Source organism: Fistularia commersonii, chromosome 3 (assembly GCF_037954325.1).
Source record: "Fistularia commersonii isolate RoL2024-O1a breed Wild chromosome 3, RoL_Fcom_v1.0, whole genome shotgun sequence".
In the NCBI taxonomy this organism is placed as follows: domain Eukaryota; kingdom Metazoa; phylum Chordata; class Actinopteri; order Syngnathiformes; family Fistulariidae; genus Fistularia; species Fistularia commersonii.
In genome coordinates this window covers 19,926,517-19,946,187 of record NC_141286.1, presented here as the reverse complement: position 1 = coordinate 19,946,187, position 19,671 = coordinate 19,926,517, and the positions used below count along the sequence as shown (strand labels likewise).

Here is a 19,671-nt window from a genome sequence, read left to right as displayed (position 1 = left end):
AAAGACAAAAAACAGAAAAAAATAAAAAATGGCGGACATCAGGAAAATCTGTCCGGAGTCTTTGCCTTGTCGCGTCAACTGCTCAAGAAGAACGTCATTTCAGGGGAAGCTTTTCATCATTCTCTGCATACTATTAGTTGACTCCGGGGGAGCCACGACACACTGGGTTGTCACAGAGGACGGGAAAATTCAACAACAAGTATGACAGTTAGCTCATTGAGTCGCTAACGATTCCATTAGGTGGCTAGCTTGCATGCTATTTTCCTCTAATTCACGGTAACATTTTGCCGTAAGGGGTGAAATTGGGATTGTATTAGGTTTCGTGCACTCCCTGACAGACATTAGCGTGTCGGAACGGGTATACATAGAAATATAACGCATTTAAATTCGTTAAATTTTGCTAAGCATTAGCTTACGGCTGCTCACTTAACACATGCATCGAGGAAAACGTTAGTTTTCGAGGTCATGATAACCAAAACACTCTGGGTCAATGTCACTGGATCCTTGCCTATAGCAATTGTGTTTGTTGGCACCAAATGTCATTAAACGTCATTTGAAGGACAAATCTTATTTGCATGTGACAGGCCGAATGGTTGAGTGAGTTTGCACATCTGTAATTGAACTTAACAACTGACTTCGCATTTACGGTTAAAATTCAAAAATGTGTGTGTCTATTTATTGAGCTTTGTTTTTATGAAGATGCCTCTGTTCGTTTTCCCGTATGTGCGATCTCTGCTATCCCTTTTTTCAGGTTGATTCACCTTTGAACCTGAAACATCCACATGACGTGGTGATTTTTATGAGGCAAGAGACTCGCGTTAACTACCTCAAGAAATTGGAGGTGTGTGACCTTTACTTCGACAGTATTGTCTGTAAATATTTCCTATTATTAAACCTGATCATGGTCCTCAAAATGATAGTCTCATTCTCTTAAGTCCAAGCTAATTTTTTCATGAAAGATTTATCTTGGTTTTCTGACATAAAGGATATGTTTTCTTTCCTTCCATCACTTCTTGCATTTTTTAACATCTTGTGTATGCTAATGTAATCTTCATGGCAATGTAATATCCCATTGTTATTCTGATAACTTCCCACTGCTTGTGCCTATCCAACCACACTGATGTGTTGTTCTCAATAATTGTTGCACAGAAGCAGCTAGTGGCACAGAAAATACACATCGAAGAGAATGAAGACAGGGACACAGGACTGGAGCAGCGACACTACAAAGAGGATGCAGATTGTGTCATGGCTAAGGTCCCCCTGGGTGATTTGGACCTGTATGATAGCACTTATATCTCTTTAGAAAGTAAAGACATAAGGTAATTATTGGAATATAGAAAAGCAAATTGCCTCACCGCATGTGTTTCTGTCAAAGTAATGTCATGTTCTCTCCGTCCTTGTCCAACATGTAAGTAGGATTTTGCAAGGACTGATATAATAATCTAGTATAATTGAAGTAGTGGTGTCTTATTTACCATAAAGCATATATGTTTGACTTATTGTTCCTTAGTGTTCTTATTCATGTCATTTTTCTTTATTCTTTACTTCCAAGGTATCAGCAGGGAAAAAGTGTCACTGGAATATTTTAGCTTTCTCTCTGTATGTCCCTAATACCATGAAAGATATGTTTATAAACACACTTAGCTGCTAGTTTGACAGAAATGGCAGTGGGTGCCATCTTCGCAGCAATTGAAATGTATGGAGATAATATTGTTTCTTTTTCCATTCATAACTGTGAAAGGTTGCTAAAGTCCAATGTCGTTTGCTTCTTGAGAGGTGACATTGTGACTTTCAGAATTCCTTAGCTCTCACTGCTTGCTAAGCTTGATGATTACACAAAATTAAATGTTTCAATTGATTACAGGGCCATTCCGACCAAAATAATTTTGCGGCTTAAAAGAGGATACTCTTGGTTTTGTTTATCGATTCCAACCGAAGGATCAAATGTGTTAGACTAACATTTCAATTAATTGTTTGAAATTCAGAGGTTTTGTTTTTTTTTTTTTTACATCACACTTTTCTGCTTGTGATTATTTGCAATTATAATTTAGTCATGAACATACAACCTATTTTTCCTGTGGTTTTGCAGCCCTGAAGACTATGTGGATTCTCTGTCAGCTCTGCCGCCAGATCTAGAAAAGCCTGAATGCACCAGAGTTTTTGAATTACCATATAGTATCCATGCCTTCCAACATCTCAGGGTAAGTCAAGTACTTCAGAGATACCATCATCTAAATTTTACAGGTGTTAATATCTGTGTCAACCAAAAGCTTGAGGATTATATTTCCTACATTTACTCTCAAGATATCAGCTGGCATTGTTTTGTTGATAGCAACTAGACCCAAAGTGCCTTACATCCCATTGTTTAATTGTTTAGGCATGCCTAATCATGGTTCTTTTGTGTCTTGTACAAATGCTCGTCAGCATTCATTTTCACTCAAAACATTATTAAGTCGTCATCAACCACTAGTATAGAACTTTACAAGTTTGTGGCCACAAGAACTTGAGATTATTTTAATTTGGTTTTTCAGACAATTCCATCTGTAAATCAGAAGTTTTTAATTGTCTCTAATGTATTTTAAAAATTTTTTATTACCCAGAAGTCCATTAATATTAGTTGAAAATACAAATAAGCATTTTGGCTATGTTGTTCTCAGGGAGTGCAAGAGAGGGCAAACCTTACCTCTCCACTGTTATCCAAGGAGGACCCCATTTTTAGTTCATTGTCTCATAAACTTGGCCGCAGCATTGATGTGGTCGGACATCGCATCCATGAAGGATTGCTGAAGGTATGTTCTCTGGATTTTCTTTAGTTCTTTTTCTAACATCATTTGGTTTCCCTTGAAAAAAAAGGTAAAGTGAAATCTAATTGTAATGGAAAATTTAATGACATTTTTTTAGTCAATTTTTTAGTCAACTGTTTTTTTTTCTAATTCTGTCTTTCTGGAAGCAGGCATGCATTATTAATTTGTGAGTTTGAGCACATGCATGTTTTTCCTACAAATACTTGTATTAACTTTTGTCAGTCATTAATGACACCACAATTATATCTATTTTGCAGCTCCTAACATTGTTAGGTTACCAATACAAATAATACCAATACAATAACAATGTTTGGCAGTAATAGAGAAAATCAATAAAATACATCTTAGTGGGGAGATACTACAAGAAATATTTGGAGCAACATTCAAGTAAATGAAGAAAGAAAGAAACAAATATTCACCTTTTTTTGTCAATTTATCAAGAGCCTTAAAATCAATTCATTCAATTTCTGCAGATATGTCTTTGGCCAATACTAGGTTTGTTGAAAAGCTAATGTAATACAGCTGTGAAGAGTGATTAAATGATTATATTTATGCTTTCTGTGTATAATTAGACAAATTAATTGTTTATAATATATACATGTATGCCTTTGATAATTGGCTATTATCCCACTAATTGTGTGTGTGTGTGTGTGTGTGTGTGTGTGTGTGTGTGCGTGTGCGCGTGTGCACACGCGTGCGTGCCAGAATTCTTCATCCTGGGTGCTGTACAATATGGCTTCTTTTTATTGGCGCATGAAAAATGAACCTCAAAGAGCTGTTGACTGTGTGGTGCGTGCCTTGCACTTCTCCCCAAGGTACTGATCAGAAGGTCAATGCAATTGCGTACTATTTATTTGATGAGATTTTTTTTTTTGTCGAGACTCCTACAATCATTCCGTCTTTTGTCCTGTTTCTCACACTATAGGGAGCACAAGGATGTAGCACTGGTTAACATGGCCAACATCCTTCACCGTGCCCATTTCTCAGCAGATGCTGCTATTCTAGCCCATGCTGCCCTGGACCTTACGTCTGATCTCTTTACCAGCCATTATACTCTCGGCAACATTTATGCTGTAAGTTCAAAAGAAATTGTTAAGCAGATCTAATCATATCTATGGGGGGAAAAAGGAAAACAACATGTAAAACATAAGATATAATTTTATCATAACACCAGTTTATTGCTAAAAGTATTGTTTTGGTGCTCTTTCCCCTTTCAGATAGCCACAAAGCAAGCTGCTGAAAATAAAAGGCTATAAAATGAACCAATATTTGTGCTTCTTCAGAACCATTTCCATTAAAACTTAACATCTTTGCTTTAAATCATACCTTGATCAAAAGTTTGCTGAGCCTGATTTGCAAATATGCACACATGTATCAACACAAATTTATCAGAAGGGGGGATGCGTTCATTTTAACTTTTTTGTTACATATCTGTTTCATTCAGTATTCCTTGTCTTTGATTGTCGGTGCAAATCATCAGTTTGTCCAGTTGAGACAAATGATGAACTGTAAGGACAGTTTTAATTTATAATATAAGCCCCATCACAGTTGGTATTTTAATGCAAATTTAGTAATACTATTAAAGTACTCAAAAATTAATTACTGTATTTGAAATTTGTAGCATTGAATGTTAATTTAATGATATTCACATATTTTGAAAGTCATCAACCCATTGTTGTCATGGTCTTTTTGTTTCTCCTCTTTTCCCGACCAGATGCTTGGGGAATACAACCACTCTGTGTTGTGCTATGAGCAGGCACTACAGGCTCATCCAGGTTTTGAGCAGGCCCTGAGGAGGAAGCACGCTGTGCTCTGTCAGCAGAAGCTCGAGCAGCGTCTAGAAGCCCAGCACAGGTAGACAAACATTTGTCTGCCTCCGCAGTCATTTTGTTTTGTTGCTCCCACATCCACATTTATACAAAACCCAACATTCTAAAGATAAAGGGATTTTTATTGACAAAAAAAAACCTTCTCTCTCTGTCTCTCTATCTCTACATATGTGTGTGTATATTTACATATATATATATATATATGTGTGTGTGTGTGTGTGTATATACACTTATATATACATATAAATGTATGTGTATATATACATGTGTGTGTGTATACATACATACATAAATATACATATCTAAAAAAAAATGTAAAAAAAAAACAAACACGTATGATTATTTTAAATAGTTTATTTGTAAATTACAGGGTCAAATAAGTATTTGATCCCTTGTGTCAAATAATTTTAATATTTGGTACAGGAGCCTTTGTTAACAATGACAGAGGCCAAACAGTTCTTGTAGGTTTTCATCAGATTTCCACGCACTGCAGCAGGGATTTTGCCCCACTCCTCCATACAGATCTTTTCTAGATCTCTCAGGTTTCAGGGCTGTCGATGAGCAACACAGAGCTACAGCTCCATCCAAAGAGTTCTCTTGGATTTAGGTCTGAGGAATTGCTGGGCCACTCCTCAGAGTGGTTCACCGAATGCCATAAGTTGAGCTTTTAAAAAACAGTTATGCTTTTCTTCTGCTATTTTTCGCTTTCACATTTCAGCTTATTACATCTAAATTATTGAATATTGTGTTCTATCAAGGCTTCTAAACTAGTTTTTGACTATTTTTATTATGATTGTGTATTTTATTTTTCTTTACAAAAGGCTTTGGCTGAAATGAGTATAAGGCTCTGTCTGAAAATTCCCACTACCTGTTGCAAACAGGAATTGTCATTGTTTTTAATGGCTGGCTGTGTTACCCTACTATTGGTCTCTTGGAGCTGTCATGTAGTTTTCCTTTTTCATTTTCCCTTTTACGTAGATCCCTGCAGCGGACCCTGAATGAATTGAAAGAATACCAGAAGCAACATGACCACTACCTTCGCCAGCAGGAGGCACTGGAAAAACACAAACTGCTGCAGGAAGAGCAGATCCTGCGCAACATTATCCATGAAACACAGATGGCCAAGGAAGCCCAACTTGGTAAAATGCCATACAATCATAATTTTGGTGTCTCAATATCTATTTCTTTATTATTTCGTCTTCTGTATGTATAACGTGTAGCTATAATTATAAAGTTCAATCAATCTGCATTGGCCTTTCGTTGCCATGCTGGAATAGATTTGTGTAATAAGCTTATTACATTACTTATTATATTTTTGAATACACTTTAGACAGGATCATCTGGCATTAATACTCTTGCTTATTATATTAAGAAACACTGAATATTGTGTGCCATGTGCACTTCAGGAAACCATCAGATGTGTCTTCTGGGCCAACAGCAGCGCAGCCTTTACTGCCCCTTTGATCTCCCGGTGCGTTATCACCGTGGTGATCTCTTTGAACATGTCCACTATGTCCAAGTAAGTCTTGTAGATATGACATTGTCACTGATGTTTATCAGGGCCTAGGTGGTATTTTTCATGGCTTTTTTGCAAATATATAAAGTTAAAGGCAGCCACGGTATCTAAATCCCAAGTATCTTAGCATGAAAATGACCAGTGCCAGTCCCAGTATGTTCATATTAGCATACAAACCCTTAGCAAACCCTTAGCATTCATATCCTTAATCAGATGACCTGTACAATTTTTTGTTTCCCAACAATATACACGTTATCATAACAAACCATAATTGACCCAGAGTACCCCATCTCTAGCAGTTAAATATTTGAAACTTCCCAAATAGAAAGTCCATTTGCTAGGAAGAGACTTTACAATGGTCAGGTGACTAAAAACCTTCACAGACACCTGTATAGCGATGACAATACCTTAGTGGGGTCAAATAAAAGGCATTTGATATTTTCAGCAATTCTTAATCATATTCATTTCGACATATTCTGTAGACTCAAATATCTTGTTTTACCTTTTACAGTTTGGGGAAGAGGTATCAGTTGCATCCAGCGTGGCACTGGTTTCAGAACGCAATTCAAACCTGACAACAGAGAATCCTCAAATCCACCCTTCTGTGTCTGGAGACAAAGACCCTGTCACTGCCCTGTGGGGCACCAATCATGATTACACACAGGCAAGACTGAGAACTACAATTGATGAAAACCTTATTTTGAAGGCACGTTGATGAATGCATGGTGCATAGTTCAATCTAGAATGAGTGGACATCTCTGAAGTACTAATGCATGCTGTGTCCATTTTTATGACCACACTGGTCAAACTAATTAATTCTACTTCGGTAAAATTCCTGATTCAGTTGTTTTTTTAGAAGGGAAACCTCAAAAATTAGGAGATAGGTATTGTTAATAGTTCTGCAGAGTTTTGTGAAAAATATGGACATTGATTTATAAGTATTAAGTAATCCACAAACCTTTTTTTCAAGAGTGAAATTTGATATTTGTCATAATGGTATTTTTTGAAGGGGGATTCTTTTTAGAAAATAAGTTTGTTTTTTTTCGTTTGTTTTTTTTCCTTTTTCATTTCGCTGTAGGACATGCAAAGGATGTTGTGGCCTCAGAGGAATGACTGTGCCAATGAGTATCCAAGTATTCCACCTGCACACCTGTTGCCAACATACTACCTTTCACCTGAAATGCAGGGCCTCAGGTAATTATTATTCCTGAATGGTGATATAGCGCTAATACATTGTTGAAGTATAAAAACTTTTCACGTGGTGACAAAATTCCCCAGATTGACAAAACTCCTCTGAAACTGTTTTGAAGCTAAGATGAGATGGGCATGTGCCTTCACGTTACCAGAAAACGAATTGTATTGACAGTAATCTAATTATCTGTACTCAGCTCAGTGGCAGCTCTCCTTTATGAGAGTAGCAGCCCTCCCCAGACAGTTAGCCTTCCAGATTGTGGACTTGTACCCCAGCCACACCCAGCCCTCCTGCCTCCATCACTAGACTGGAAACTTGAAGAAAAGGAGCTTCCAGACCCCTTCGCTGCACAGGTATTTGCCTGTCATTTTGAGTGCTTTTTATAATTCAAGTATGTGCAAGAGTAAGAAGTTGTAAAATCTTTATGAGAAATGACTGTGGCTATGTAGGTTTACCCAAACCTAAACATGCCTTTATGTGTGCAGATACTGCGGGTACGCAGTGGAGGATGGACTTTGGATGAAATCGGTTCCAGAATAGCTCAAGCTATGAAACAAGTGAGTTCTTACTTATTATTATTATGATCATCATCATCAACTACTTAATGTTTCTGCTGTTCATGCGGCATAATATTGCAATGTTATCAATACAGTATCACATAGTTTGATTGCCATTTTGCTATACATATGTTTCTCTGGGATTTGAAACAGCACAATACATGCAAAGCCCCCAACCCACCCCACCCCACACGCACACACACAATTGGTGGATGTGTCAGTCAGATTCCATCATGAACTAATCTAACAGGAATTTATTTGTATTTGGAGGCATCTGTCCCCAACTGGCAAGTCTACAATGAGGCATCTTTATTCTGGCGGGCCAAAGGCAATGGCAGCCATGCCCTGCAGTGCCTGCGCCAAGTTTTGATCTCAGCCCCACCCTCCTACCATCAGCTGCCCCTTACCAACTCTGCTAATCTTCTTCTCCACCATGGCTTAACCATCTACTCACAGACCTTGATAGACCAATCCTTGGCTCTCAATGCATCAGAGGTAATGATATGGTAGCCTTTTTGTAGTCTTATTAACTATTACAACTTGTGTATGCACTGAAATGAATGAGTGAAATGATATTTCACTTATACAGTTATCACAGTACAGTTATCCCTTTTTTTTCGTCTTGCTTTAGCCCCATACCCTGCTGAGCCTGGTGAGCTTGCAGTTGGCCCAAGGCAATGTGACAGGTGCCTTGGCCTTGTTCCGCCACATCCTGATGACTGCTGTTTCCTCTTCTGCTTCCTTCTCCTCCCTGTCTGGCTGTGATCAGTGTCGCAACAGCATACCACTGCTGCGTTGTCTGCAATTTTACCCCTTCCTGTACAATCTTTCACACCGACCATCCTGCTCTCGTGAGTAACTTACTTGATATTAGTATATATTACATTACATTACATTGCATTTGGCAGACGCTTTTATCCAAAGCGACTTACAATAGAGGACATAGGGACTGCAAATACACTTGCAAATACACGATGCACAGGAAATATACAGAACAGTAAGCTTAGGTTAGTGAGGTTTTCTTTTTTTTCTTTTTTGACAAAGACATACACAGACGTACACACACACACTGCATAGCCTAACTTGCTGCCTAACCTGATCTGGGGCAGTTTTTACCTGTCTCTTGAAGGTTGAGATAGATGATGCTAGTCTTGTTGCTTCTGGAAGTTTGTTCCACCACTGAGGTAGTAGAACTGAGAACAGTTTTGCCTGAGATCGCTTAGAGCAAGCAAAAGGTACTGCTAGTAGGTTTGTATTAGAAGTATATCTTTCAGTACTCCAGTTTAAAATGTTATCTTTGCATGCATCTGAAATGTGATGCTCCAAGATGTTGATAGAGAGCAAATTATGTACATCCGAGAATTTGATAGTCTAATAAAACCAAAACTTGTCAAACACTGACTTCTCACCAAATCTTACAACTAAAATGCCTGAAATTTTAATTTTGATAGAACAAATTAAATTCAATGCTACCAACAGCAATTTGATTATACCAATACAACTCACAGAAACCTGAGGACTGCAAGAAACACCTGTCAGAAGCAAATTCTGTCATTTTGTTTCCTTCATTCAGCATGTACCCGCAACCACATTTTTAGTTGCACCAAGTGCGACTATGCACTGGAAGTGCAAAGATATCCAAAATAAGCGTGTTGTGTGGACATATGTAATCAGATGTGTTTCTCAAATAAAACTGCAAACAAGGAAATTTTATGTTTGTTAGCTGTACATTATACCAGCATTTTTCAGGGAACCTTGCCTCCAATCGCTGTATTTTGTTACTGCATTCATTTGCTGATAATTCTTTTACTTTATACAGTATAATAGACTAAACCTCTGTTTAAATTAGCTGCATGCATTAAAACTGAATATTTAGTGAAACACAGAGGCTAAATGACCTTTGACTAATTTTGAAATTGAGGGCTGACAAAGATTTTGATTTCTTACATCGTACAAGTTAGGTAATTGTAAAAATCAATTTAGAATTACATCTGTCAAGTGCAAGTGGTATGTTGTGGTTCTGATGTGAACAGAGACAGAGCACCCTACTATTTTATTCATATCTGTGGGAGTGAAGTGAAAAGTGCTTTGAAGTGGAGACATTTTGCCACTCAATAATTTAAGCAGCAGAAAATAGCTGATGCCAAATTTAGAAGGGTCTTTATTTGCGCTCTAAAGCTAAATATTGCTCCCATAAAGCACACAGAGTACTTGTGGTAGCACAGGAACTTGTAAGCTCACACACACACCCACCTACAACTAAGGCAAAGGTTGAAAATACAGAAAATCTATCATTAAATTCTTCTTTAATGGAGGTTGTCGTTCCTCCCACATCAGAGATTTATATCTCCACCATCAAATAAATATTAGTCTTAAATGCAAAGTACACAGGTTAGTTTTTGGAAATGTTTACCTCTGCGCTTGTCACATCACTGATCATTCATTATTATTCTCAGTGCCACTTGATAGCTTAATTCTGTAGATTCATTGATCTGCCAAGGTTTTGAGTAATGAATATAGCTTTAACATGTGTTGATCCAGAAGGTGCAGCCTGCATGGCTGAGGAGGACCTCGGTGTGCAGTTGGAAGAATGGGAGACCATTGAAGACAAGCAGGACCCATCAGCAATTCCATCCATGGAAGACTCCTTGCTCTTTGAAAGTAAGAACTGGAAGTAGTAAAACATTTAAAGTAATCTCCTGGAATTACCAGTTTTTGAATTGTGAAACATGTGACCTGGAAAAAAATCTTTTACTCAAAATTAATGGTATTTTTAATGCGGTTAGCCCCGTGATATTTTTTCCCGTTTGTTTTTTAGTTCAGTGAGTGGAATGTTAGCCTAATTTCCACATAGCTGTCATCTGGAAAAAATATACACAACAATACAAAAAAAAAACCATTACAGTTATTTGAATATATAGACTATTTATGGTTAAAATAGATTGAAAAACTGTATCATCAGCAACACAGTCTTACTTTGTAGTTGCTTACAATGTGTTCGCTTTTTGACATCTAGTATTATTAAAGCATGTCATTAATAAACTCAGGTGGCTAATTGAGGAGTCCGTTATTTTTTGGGAAGATTTTCCTCTTCATAGTGATATTATTTGCCTCTCTGATTGTCCATTCAATCAGATTACATGAAAGCCAGCTTGATATATGCAATCTAATGCAGATGATTAAAGAAAACTGGTAATATATTCCATTGAAATCAAAGCTTTTAACATTATATAGCAAGAGGGAACGGGATCAGAAACTAGGTGTTTCAAAAGAGAACAATGTGGAATTCCTAAAACCTAAGATTGAGAAAAAATATGTTGTCAGTAAGCTTATTCAAAAACCCGGCCCTTCAACACTTCTTTCTTTCGCAGATTAATTAAATATGTTTCTCCAGAAGTTCTCACAAAAGACAAAGAATTTTACTCTACCAAGCTAGATTCTAGAGAAGTATTTTCCCATTTTCCCATTTCACTGCAATACTAGAAATGTGAAGTACAATAAGAAACTCAAAGAGCTCATCAAACAGTACAGTACAAACAGTATGACCCGAAACTAAAGCGTGATGAAGCAACATTGTTTGTTTGATTTTGAAACAAGTCTAGAGAACAGAGTCATGAAACAGATCTGCATTGAAAGCATTGTTATGTTGCATATGGAACATGGACCAGAGGTCTGTACACCAGCATATACTTCAAGCATACAAAGCAGGATGTTGTCCAGTATAAAAGTCAAAATGAACAGATGCTTGTGGCATTAGGACTCCATGGAATCATTCATCAGTTATTGATGTGTTAATATGTTGAAAAGCTGATCACATTTTTCGGTCAGATATCCCCAAGCAAGCAGTGCACAGTACACAGTAGTTGTGACACATCTTTTGCACACCATTTTGAGGAACAACTCCAAAAGGAGTTGGGGGAATTATAAAGATGACTGGAAACAACCTTGTACTATGGGTGGATTCTGTTGTGGATGACTCAGTTTTCAAAGAGCTTTATTGGAGAAGTCTTCTGGGACCATAGCTAATATATATCTGTTGGTGTCATTAATTATGAAGATTGGCTTGCTGTCATTCATGAATGACACTGATTTTTGGTAAAGATTTTTCTTGAGTTTGGTTCCCTTCAGGGGCCAAACAAGTGTTTCCATTTTGACAGCTATGGTGTAACGGTTGTGTGTATTATTTTGAAACTGATGGAAATGTTATAGCCAAGTATAAAACCGAGTGTTATAACAGATGCAAACGAATCAAATGAAACAAACATCCTGTAAGCTGATGTCATAGAATTAGCAAACTTGACTAAGTTACTTTGTTCTAAATGAATACATAGGTATTGACCCTACAAAATGTAAGAGATCTTAAATACTTATAAATATGTAATAATATTTTTGATGGCTACGCAATTATAAAAATCATAATTATTACATATTTACTTTGTTAGATTTTTTGTGTTTGTGTGATTTTGTGATAACATATAAAACAAATTTAAAGAAGAAAGTCCCAAGACTATGGTTGTTCTTAAAAAAAATAAATTTAGTCATGAACTTGCTCCATAAACGAAAGATGGTAGTTGGTAAAATGTCTTACCCAAACTCTAATCTGTTGGTGACAACAAGAACGTATTTCAATGTAAAATTTCCATCTATGAGAATTGAACAAAATTATTTTTACAAAATAGATCCAATGCTCTCAGTTAATCAAAAATACTTCAGGTCGTCACTATTCTAGTTTACCTTTTTCTTTTATCACAGAGCTCGTCTTGGACACAAACGGGTCAGGTGAGGCAGCTGGACAGCAGCAGAGTTCCCACTCATCCTCAGGAACAGCTAAAATGGCATCATCATTTGGAGGTGTTGACATTGAAGGAGAGGAAGAAGAGTGGCAGCTGAAGGAAGACCTTATGGGAGCTTTTGAAGGGGCCCTAGATGTTGGTGGCAAACGAGGAGATCTACGAGGTATCCGAGTGTTGAAGAACGATCGTGTCATGGGGGCACGTGCTGGTGGAGGGCCCTGTTTTGGAAATTGTGAGGATGACGAGGGAGCAGAATGGGTAACAAACTATTCGCACACCTTTCAACACATAGGAACCAGTTGAAATATAGCATTGTTGTCCTGATAGGATGATTTATTACTGAAATATCTAATCTTTTGCTCCATTGGTCATCAGATCACGTTCCAAGTGAAGCGGGTCCGGAAAGCCAAAATGGATGGTGCTGAGACTGTAGCTGACAATGGAGAGGCTTCACTTGGAGGACACTCTGTCTTAGAGATCAGTGGACCAACTATCCCATCACCAGGTCCCTCAGGTACCTCATCTTAATTTTATTAAATTTGCATGGATGAAGAAAAACCTCAAGGAGAAACTTGAATCAACTGAAAGAATTGTTTCTTAATTGCTCTTTGGGCAGGTCGCTGGAAGGATTATACAAGTCTTGGCTGGCCTGGCCCAGAGGAGTGCCAGCGGACACGAAGAGTTGACCTCACTACTGTAGCTAGCACCTGGTTGGCCGTTTCTGCCAAGAACATAGAGTAAGTAAGCTATACTCTGCGCAGTGAATGGAGTGACATTTTTGTACAAACAGATAAATGTAACATTTCAATTAGGTCTGTGCCTCAAGCAATATGTTACAAAAAGTTTAAGGGGTTCTTTCAATTTTTTTTCCCCTCACTGTCCTCTTCAGCATTACAGAACATATAGACTTTGCCACTCCAATTCAGGAGCCAGCTACTGAGCCTTTATGCAATGCCAACCTCCCTGCCAGTATGCACACCCTTGACCACCTGGCAGGTGTGGCCAATCGAGCTGCTATCCACTACACAGGAGAGAGCCAGCTGCGTGAGGTAGGCTACGGCAAAGGTTTCCCCATGACATTGACCATGTCTTTTCATTATCGTAAGGAATGTCATTTTGGCCAAGAATTATCAGTGCGTTTACTCATAATTAGTCACTGTGATGTAATCAGTTTTACCCGGTGGGTGTCTTCTATGGAATTCTGGTATTGATAGGCTTACTGAACTCAACCCTCAGGTCCTGCAGAACCTTGGTAAAGAAAAGTTCTCCCCACAGTCCTTTGAGCAGGTGGGCACTCGCATTGCTAAAGTCTTGGAGAAGGTAAGGACTTCTTTGTTTTTGTTTTTTTCATTGTGAGTTATAATGCTCTGCAGAAATGTAACTAACTCTGATCATTACACCACTATAACGCCAAATTCCCAAACTCTAAAGACACCCAAAAATGAAAAAGGAAAAAAAAAGAGATTTGGGAATTGCGCAAACACAGTAAAGGTCAAACCAACAGAAATGTAATATGTTGTCATTTTTTTTATGCCAGTATAAACAAACCTTTTATAGTAGCATGATCAAAATAAAGTATTTACGAAGTTTATCCCAGCAAACAGCTTACATACAACTAGTTCTGGTTGTAGTCTGACAGACACATTTTTGAGTAAATGTCAGCTGAATGAGACAGATGTAGAAGGAGTTGCAGGGGACTGTTTTTGCAATATCTGTTAACAGGTAAACCAGTATGGATGGGTAACCAAATGACTTAAACTGATCAAACTGAGCAGTTCTGTGCAAGGATATATGATTAGTCTAAATTTTTACTACACAGTTAATACCAGGTATATGTGTTGTCTGAACATTTCCATCTCATAATATAGGTACAGTATTCTATAATGTCATCATTGTTTTTCTTCAATTAAAAGGGCCAGATGAAGCCTTTCCTTGAATTGTGGCTTGATATAACCTGCATGGAAATGCTTAAAAAGCTTACCTCAGGCACCATGTAATAAAAGTAACATTTCTCATATGTTAACTTTCCAATTGCAATATCACTGGTTGCTATTAACTAAGCACTAAATATTTTGTATTCCCTTCAGATGTGTTCTCTGTGAAGTTTTCCTGTATAGGCCTTAAAAGAAAAATTAACTTGGCTGTTTCTCCCTAAAATATTTAGAATAATTTAGCAGAAATAAGCCAGAGGCATTATGTGTCATGTTGTCCATCTGTCATAAGGAACAAGGAATCTCAGAAATAACTGAGGCTTTTTCATAAAAAGCACGAGTTTGACTTCATATACTCATATAATATTTCACACAGATATCTAATGGGACATGTTCAGAAAATTATGACCGTTTCATTACAAAAGGTCAACTTAACTGTGACTTAAAATCTCCTGCATGAGCACAAACAAGATATTGTAATTTTACTATAATTTTCGCTAAATCTACAGAACCAGACATCATGGGTTCTCTCCAGTATGGCGGCCCTTTACTGGAGGGTGAAAGGTCAAGGTAAAAGAGCCATTGACTGCTTGCGACAGGCCCTTAACTATGCCCCCCATCACATGAAGGCAAGTACATTTACCACAGATAAATTCCTCCAACTTTGGACCAAAAGTGTTATGTGGTTTTGGTGTTATAAAGATTATTTTGACTGCAATAATGTCTTTGTTGTGTTACTTTTGCTGTATGAACTAGGACGTTCCCCTCATCAGCCTGGCTAACATCTTCCAGAATGCTCGGCTTTGGGAGGACGCGCTTACAGTCGCTCGGATGGCTGTAGAAATTGCCCCGCACTTTGTTGTAAACCACTTCACCCTTGCCAATGTCTACATAGCAATGGTAACCGTCAAATACAATTCTATCATCATCATCATTTGTTAACCTACATGTTATTTAACCATTGGTTCTATATTGAGTCCACTAGAAATTGAAGTGCATGGGTTCCTAATGGTTGTGGTGACTATTTTGTGGTCACAGGAGGAGTTTGAGAAAGCCATGCGCTGGTACGAGTCCACTTTGAAGCTGCAGCCAGAATTTGCCCCAGCCAAAGACCGACTGAGAACTATTCAGTGTTACCTGCTTAACAAGAGGGAACGTCGCCAGCCCTAAAGCATTCAACCATTTTGATCCTCTAAATAACTGGCAACCATGCACATGATGGATTAAAACACACACATATACACTTACTCGCAGATTCTCACTCATTTGTAGACCACAGAACAACTTAATCTCATCCTGTAGAACCTGTTTTTTTTTTTTGTTTGAATTCTGTTTTAAAGTTCTGATTGCCCCAAACAGTAACATTTAAAAGAATACAACTGTAGATATTATTGCCCGACAAAATGAGAGACGCAGGATTTTGTATTAAGTCAAGACATTACAATTGTCAAAGCTCAGATTTTTCTAGAATTGCTTAACTGCATATGCAAAAAAAGGAAAAATAGATGGGGGGGTGGGGGGCTGGATGGTTTTAACTAATTGCTTGCAAGAGGTGGCTTTAAGAAAAAGGGAATTCTAGTTTTGGTCTCTTGGCCTGCAGATGGTGCTGTTTTCTTCAAAAAGAATTTGATTCTGTGCAATTGGTTGTAATTCAATATCAATAAGAATGTGTTTTTCAACACAGCGTTTCAGTACATTCAAATCAAATTATCCATGGCCTCATTATTTGCGCTTTGTAAGATGAATGGAAAATCTTAGTTTTTGCACTTTTTTCTATATCATTCCTGTTAATATGGGACCTACAGACTGATTTTCCTCCAAGCTAATTTAATAAAGAAATACAGAAACCAAAATATATCACAGTTTGCTTCTTAACTTATTGAAGGCATCAGGCAGAAAAATAAATTGCCATTGACCACCCATAAAACTCAAACTGGAATCTGTATTAAATGTACAGTATTAAAGGCAGTGTGTGGATTGCATCTGTGTCTTGTCAGGTTTTTTGTGTCTCAACAATAGCAGTACTGAGCCACTGGACTCAATGTTGAACATTTTATGTTCACTATTATTTAATCATTCATTGACAAGTTTTCATTTGAAAAATAAAACGAGATAGGTTCAAGCAATCCCTGCAACTCTTCGTGTAGGGTAAGAGGTAGAAAATGGATGGATATAAAACTCTTTATTTGGAGCTTTGTCCAGCCATCATATCAACTGCTCACTGACTAGCTATCGGTCTGACAAATACTTAAGAACAGAATTTTATAAAAAACTACTCCATTCGATTTTGACCATATCCGTACTTTTTGTTTGGAACTTTACATACTGGAATCATACAATTCTTAATTGAACTGGCAAAAAAGTTTTATTCGGTTCGCATTCTCAGAGAAATAAGTCTTGCTTCTTAAGATAACGCGTTCAAAGAATCCTGTTAATAAGGCGGCCTACCTCATATGTACTCTGCCACGAAAATTTATTTCTTTTTCAATTGGTCTATATCCTTTTCAGAATTCACTTGAAGTATTTACCTGTTTAACAGTTTCTGTCTTTCCACTCTTAAGAAAAGCTGAATTCAAGCGCTTGACCCTCTCTTGATAACTGCCATCAATTATCCATCTGTGATGAAAATTAAAATACAGTTTTGCATTTACTTTCAAGCAAGAATGGAATTCAATATTTGCTGCTCGGACCAGCTCCCAGTGGTATCCATTCTCTAAGGGGCCTATAAATCCCTCCAACTTTCATAATACAATTCAATTAATAGAAATACATATGTAGTTTGCCCTCAGAACATTGTCTTTTTGCTGTTGCTAAAATCCTTTCATGCAGGAGCTGTTGGAACAAGTTATCAGTCTGAAAGAGGGACATCCTCTAGAAGTGCCGACCCTGTTCTTGATTGAGGATAGGAGCACAGCATGCCAGTCTAAACAGCAATAATGTAGTTTTCATTACATACATATAACAACAGACCTTACTGTATACCACTGTTCAATGCAGCCCAAACTGCTGTGTAGATATTACACAAATGTAATACACACGGTAACGAAAGAAAACAAACTTGAAAAATAAATTTGGTTGATTTAAGTAATGAAAATTTAGTGAAATATAATGATATAAATATAATGAAATTTATACAGTTTTAGAATATGATGACGAAAGATATCAAGCTCACATTGCCTCACACATCTGAAGGTCCTATGAAATATACCTCCATCTCATATTTTCTTTTGAGAATGATTTTAGAACATACTGACACACTGTAGGTATGCATACAGTATGAGCATATACTGTGATTGTGCAAAGCAGTCAAAGTAATGTTTTTTTTTTAATATATACTGCTTATATATTGAAAGGCTCAATTCTGAACTTGGTTAATACTTCTATGCTGCCCTGCGCTGTAAGAGTCCTAACAACTGTACCTCCAAATTCAGGTCTTGTGAACCAATTACATCTCCAAACAATGAAAAGACGACATTTAAAACAGTCTTAAACACAGCACATCTTAATGTTACAGTGTGCTCATTCACATCGTATTGCATCTGCACAGCATCAGTATGAGCTAGCCCCTCCTTTTGTTTCTTTTAATGCCTTTTTGTTCTTACCTTTAAATCTCAAATCTAAAAATGGCACAAGCACAGCGCAGCCAGCTATTTTTAGATGCTAGTAAAGGAACAGTAGGCTGCAGAGAAGTGTATATAAATAAAGGCATGCATGAGGGCAAAATTTGCGACATGTTCCCGGTCCCTTTAGATGGGCACCACTGATGACAACCAAGCTATTAGAGCATTGCAAACAAGCCTTAATTATTGTTAGCCCCTCGACCCATTCCTTTGTAACTGAACCCACTGCCCGCTCTGTTTTGGAATATTTCTCAATGAATAATTGACTGGAGTTTTATTTTTTGACCGGCCTCGTCTTGGGTGCAGTGTATAAATAGCTCATGTGCAGCAAAGCGTGGATGGATTTGTCAGGGACGTTAGGCCTGGGAGTAGGAGCCCTGTTATGTAATAGGCATGTGACTTGGCACACCACAGAGACACTGCTTTGAATGAGCGGGTGTGAGACTCTGTACCCATTGAGTGTTTTCAGAGTGATAGTATCCTCACTGGGAGTGCTTTGTTAAGTCTGCCGCATCTGAGACAGCTAATTTTGTTACTGCACTCACTAAACAATAACTTACATGAACCTTTTATACAAATAATGTGTGTACTTTATATTTACATGTCTGACTGTCTATGAGTAATCAGTGGTTAATACAAGTAAGATCTCATCCTTTCGACTTTTCCCTTCAGGGGTCGCCACAGCGAATCAACCACCTCCATCTAACCCTAGTCTCTGTATCCTCTCTCACACCAACTACCTACATATCCTCTCTCATTACATCCATAAATCTTCTCTTTCCTCTGAACCTCCTGCCTGGCAGCTCCAATTCCAGCATCCATCTACCAATATATTCACTATCCCTCTGCTGTACATGACCGAACCATCTCAGTCCGTCTTCTCTGACCTTCTCTCCAAAACATCCAACATGTGCTGTTCCTCTGATGGATTCATTCCTGATCTTATCCATCCTCGTCACTCCCAAAGAGAACCTTAGCATCTTCATCTCTGGGTTAATACAAATAAGACACTGATAATTTGTCTCTATTATAAATATCAACTTGAAGTATTAATGTACATCTGTTTCCGAGTTAATTCAATGTGAATGTAGTTTTTTCAGGTCTGATAATATGAAGTTGGTGTTATTTGTATTGTGTGGCATGAAAGCTCAAAAACAAGATCATTTGGCTAAAATGCATTGATTTTTCTCTGTTTTTCTGAGGACAGAATTGCCTAAGTCAGTGTTTAATCCTTGAGATTTATGTCAGTATTATGTGTCCAAACCTATTACTTTGATCTCATTTTTTAAAGACAGCTAGAGGAAAGACCCAGTGTTCTCAGATTTGCATTTGCACCGATGCATAACTGTTTTCTCATCTGTTTCTATGTTAAAATGAATTATTTCACATCCCAATATCTAGATATTTTTGGCTCAGCACCACTGAATAT

The 19,671-nt window shown here is 37.6% G+C and overlaps 1 protein-coding gene across 3 annotated transcripts; it reads left to right on the top strand.

Moving 5' to 3' along the window:
* The first annotated feature begins 14 nt into the window (after positions 1-14).
* ttc17 (tetratricopeptide repeat domain 17) lies at positions 15-16,603 on the top strand. 3 transcript variants are annotated; one of them, XM_086144016.1, is made up of 25 exons: positions 15-199; positions 752-841; positions 1,150-1,319; positions 2,090-2,201; positions 2,658-2,789; positions 3,510-3,619; positions 3,730-3,877; positions 4,519-4,658; positions 5,612-5,772; positions 6,040-6,104; positions 6,661-6,855; positions 7,228-7,343; positions 7,538-7,694; positions 7,827-7,898; positions 8,169-8,393; positions 8,530-8,749; positions 10,440-10,559; positions 12,651-12,949; positions 13,067-13,205; positions 13,308-13,428; positions 13,581-13,740; positions 13,928-14,011; positions 15,132-15,251; positions 15,379-15,522; positions 15,661-16,603. In XM_086144016.1, the coding sequence occupies exons 1-25, from the start codon at positions 29-31 to the stop codon at positions 15,790-15,792; spliced, it is 3,603 nt and encodes a 1,200-aa protein (XP_086000142.1). In that variant the 5' UTR covers positions 15-28; the 3' UTR covers positions 15,793-16,603. The 3 variants fall into 3 exon arrangements, with proteins under 3 accessions (XP_086000142.1, XP_086000141.1, XP_086000140.1); XM_086144015.1 differs by having other exon boundaries at positions 6,040-6,152; positions 6,661-6,813; XM_086144014.1 differs by having other exon boundaries at positions 6,040-6,152.
* Positions 16,604-19,671: the final 3,068 nt, after the last annotated feature.

Coding starts and splice junctions, on each gene's coding strand:
- ttc17 (XM_086144014.1), top strand. CDS start 29: ATGGCGGACATCAGGAAAATCTGTCCGGAGTCTTTGCCTTGTCGCGTC. Junction 3,620..3,729: donor GCCTTGCACTTCTCCCCAAG/GTACTGATCAGA, acceptor CTCACACTATAG/GGAGCACAAGGATGTAGCAC. Junction 3,878..4,518: donor CTCTCGGCAACATTTATGCT/GTAAGTTCAAAA, acceptor TTTCCCGACCAG/ATGCTTGGGGAATACAACCA.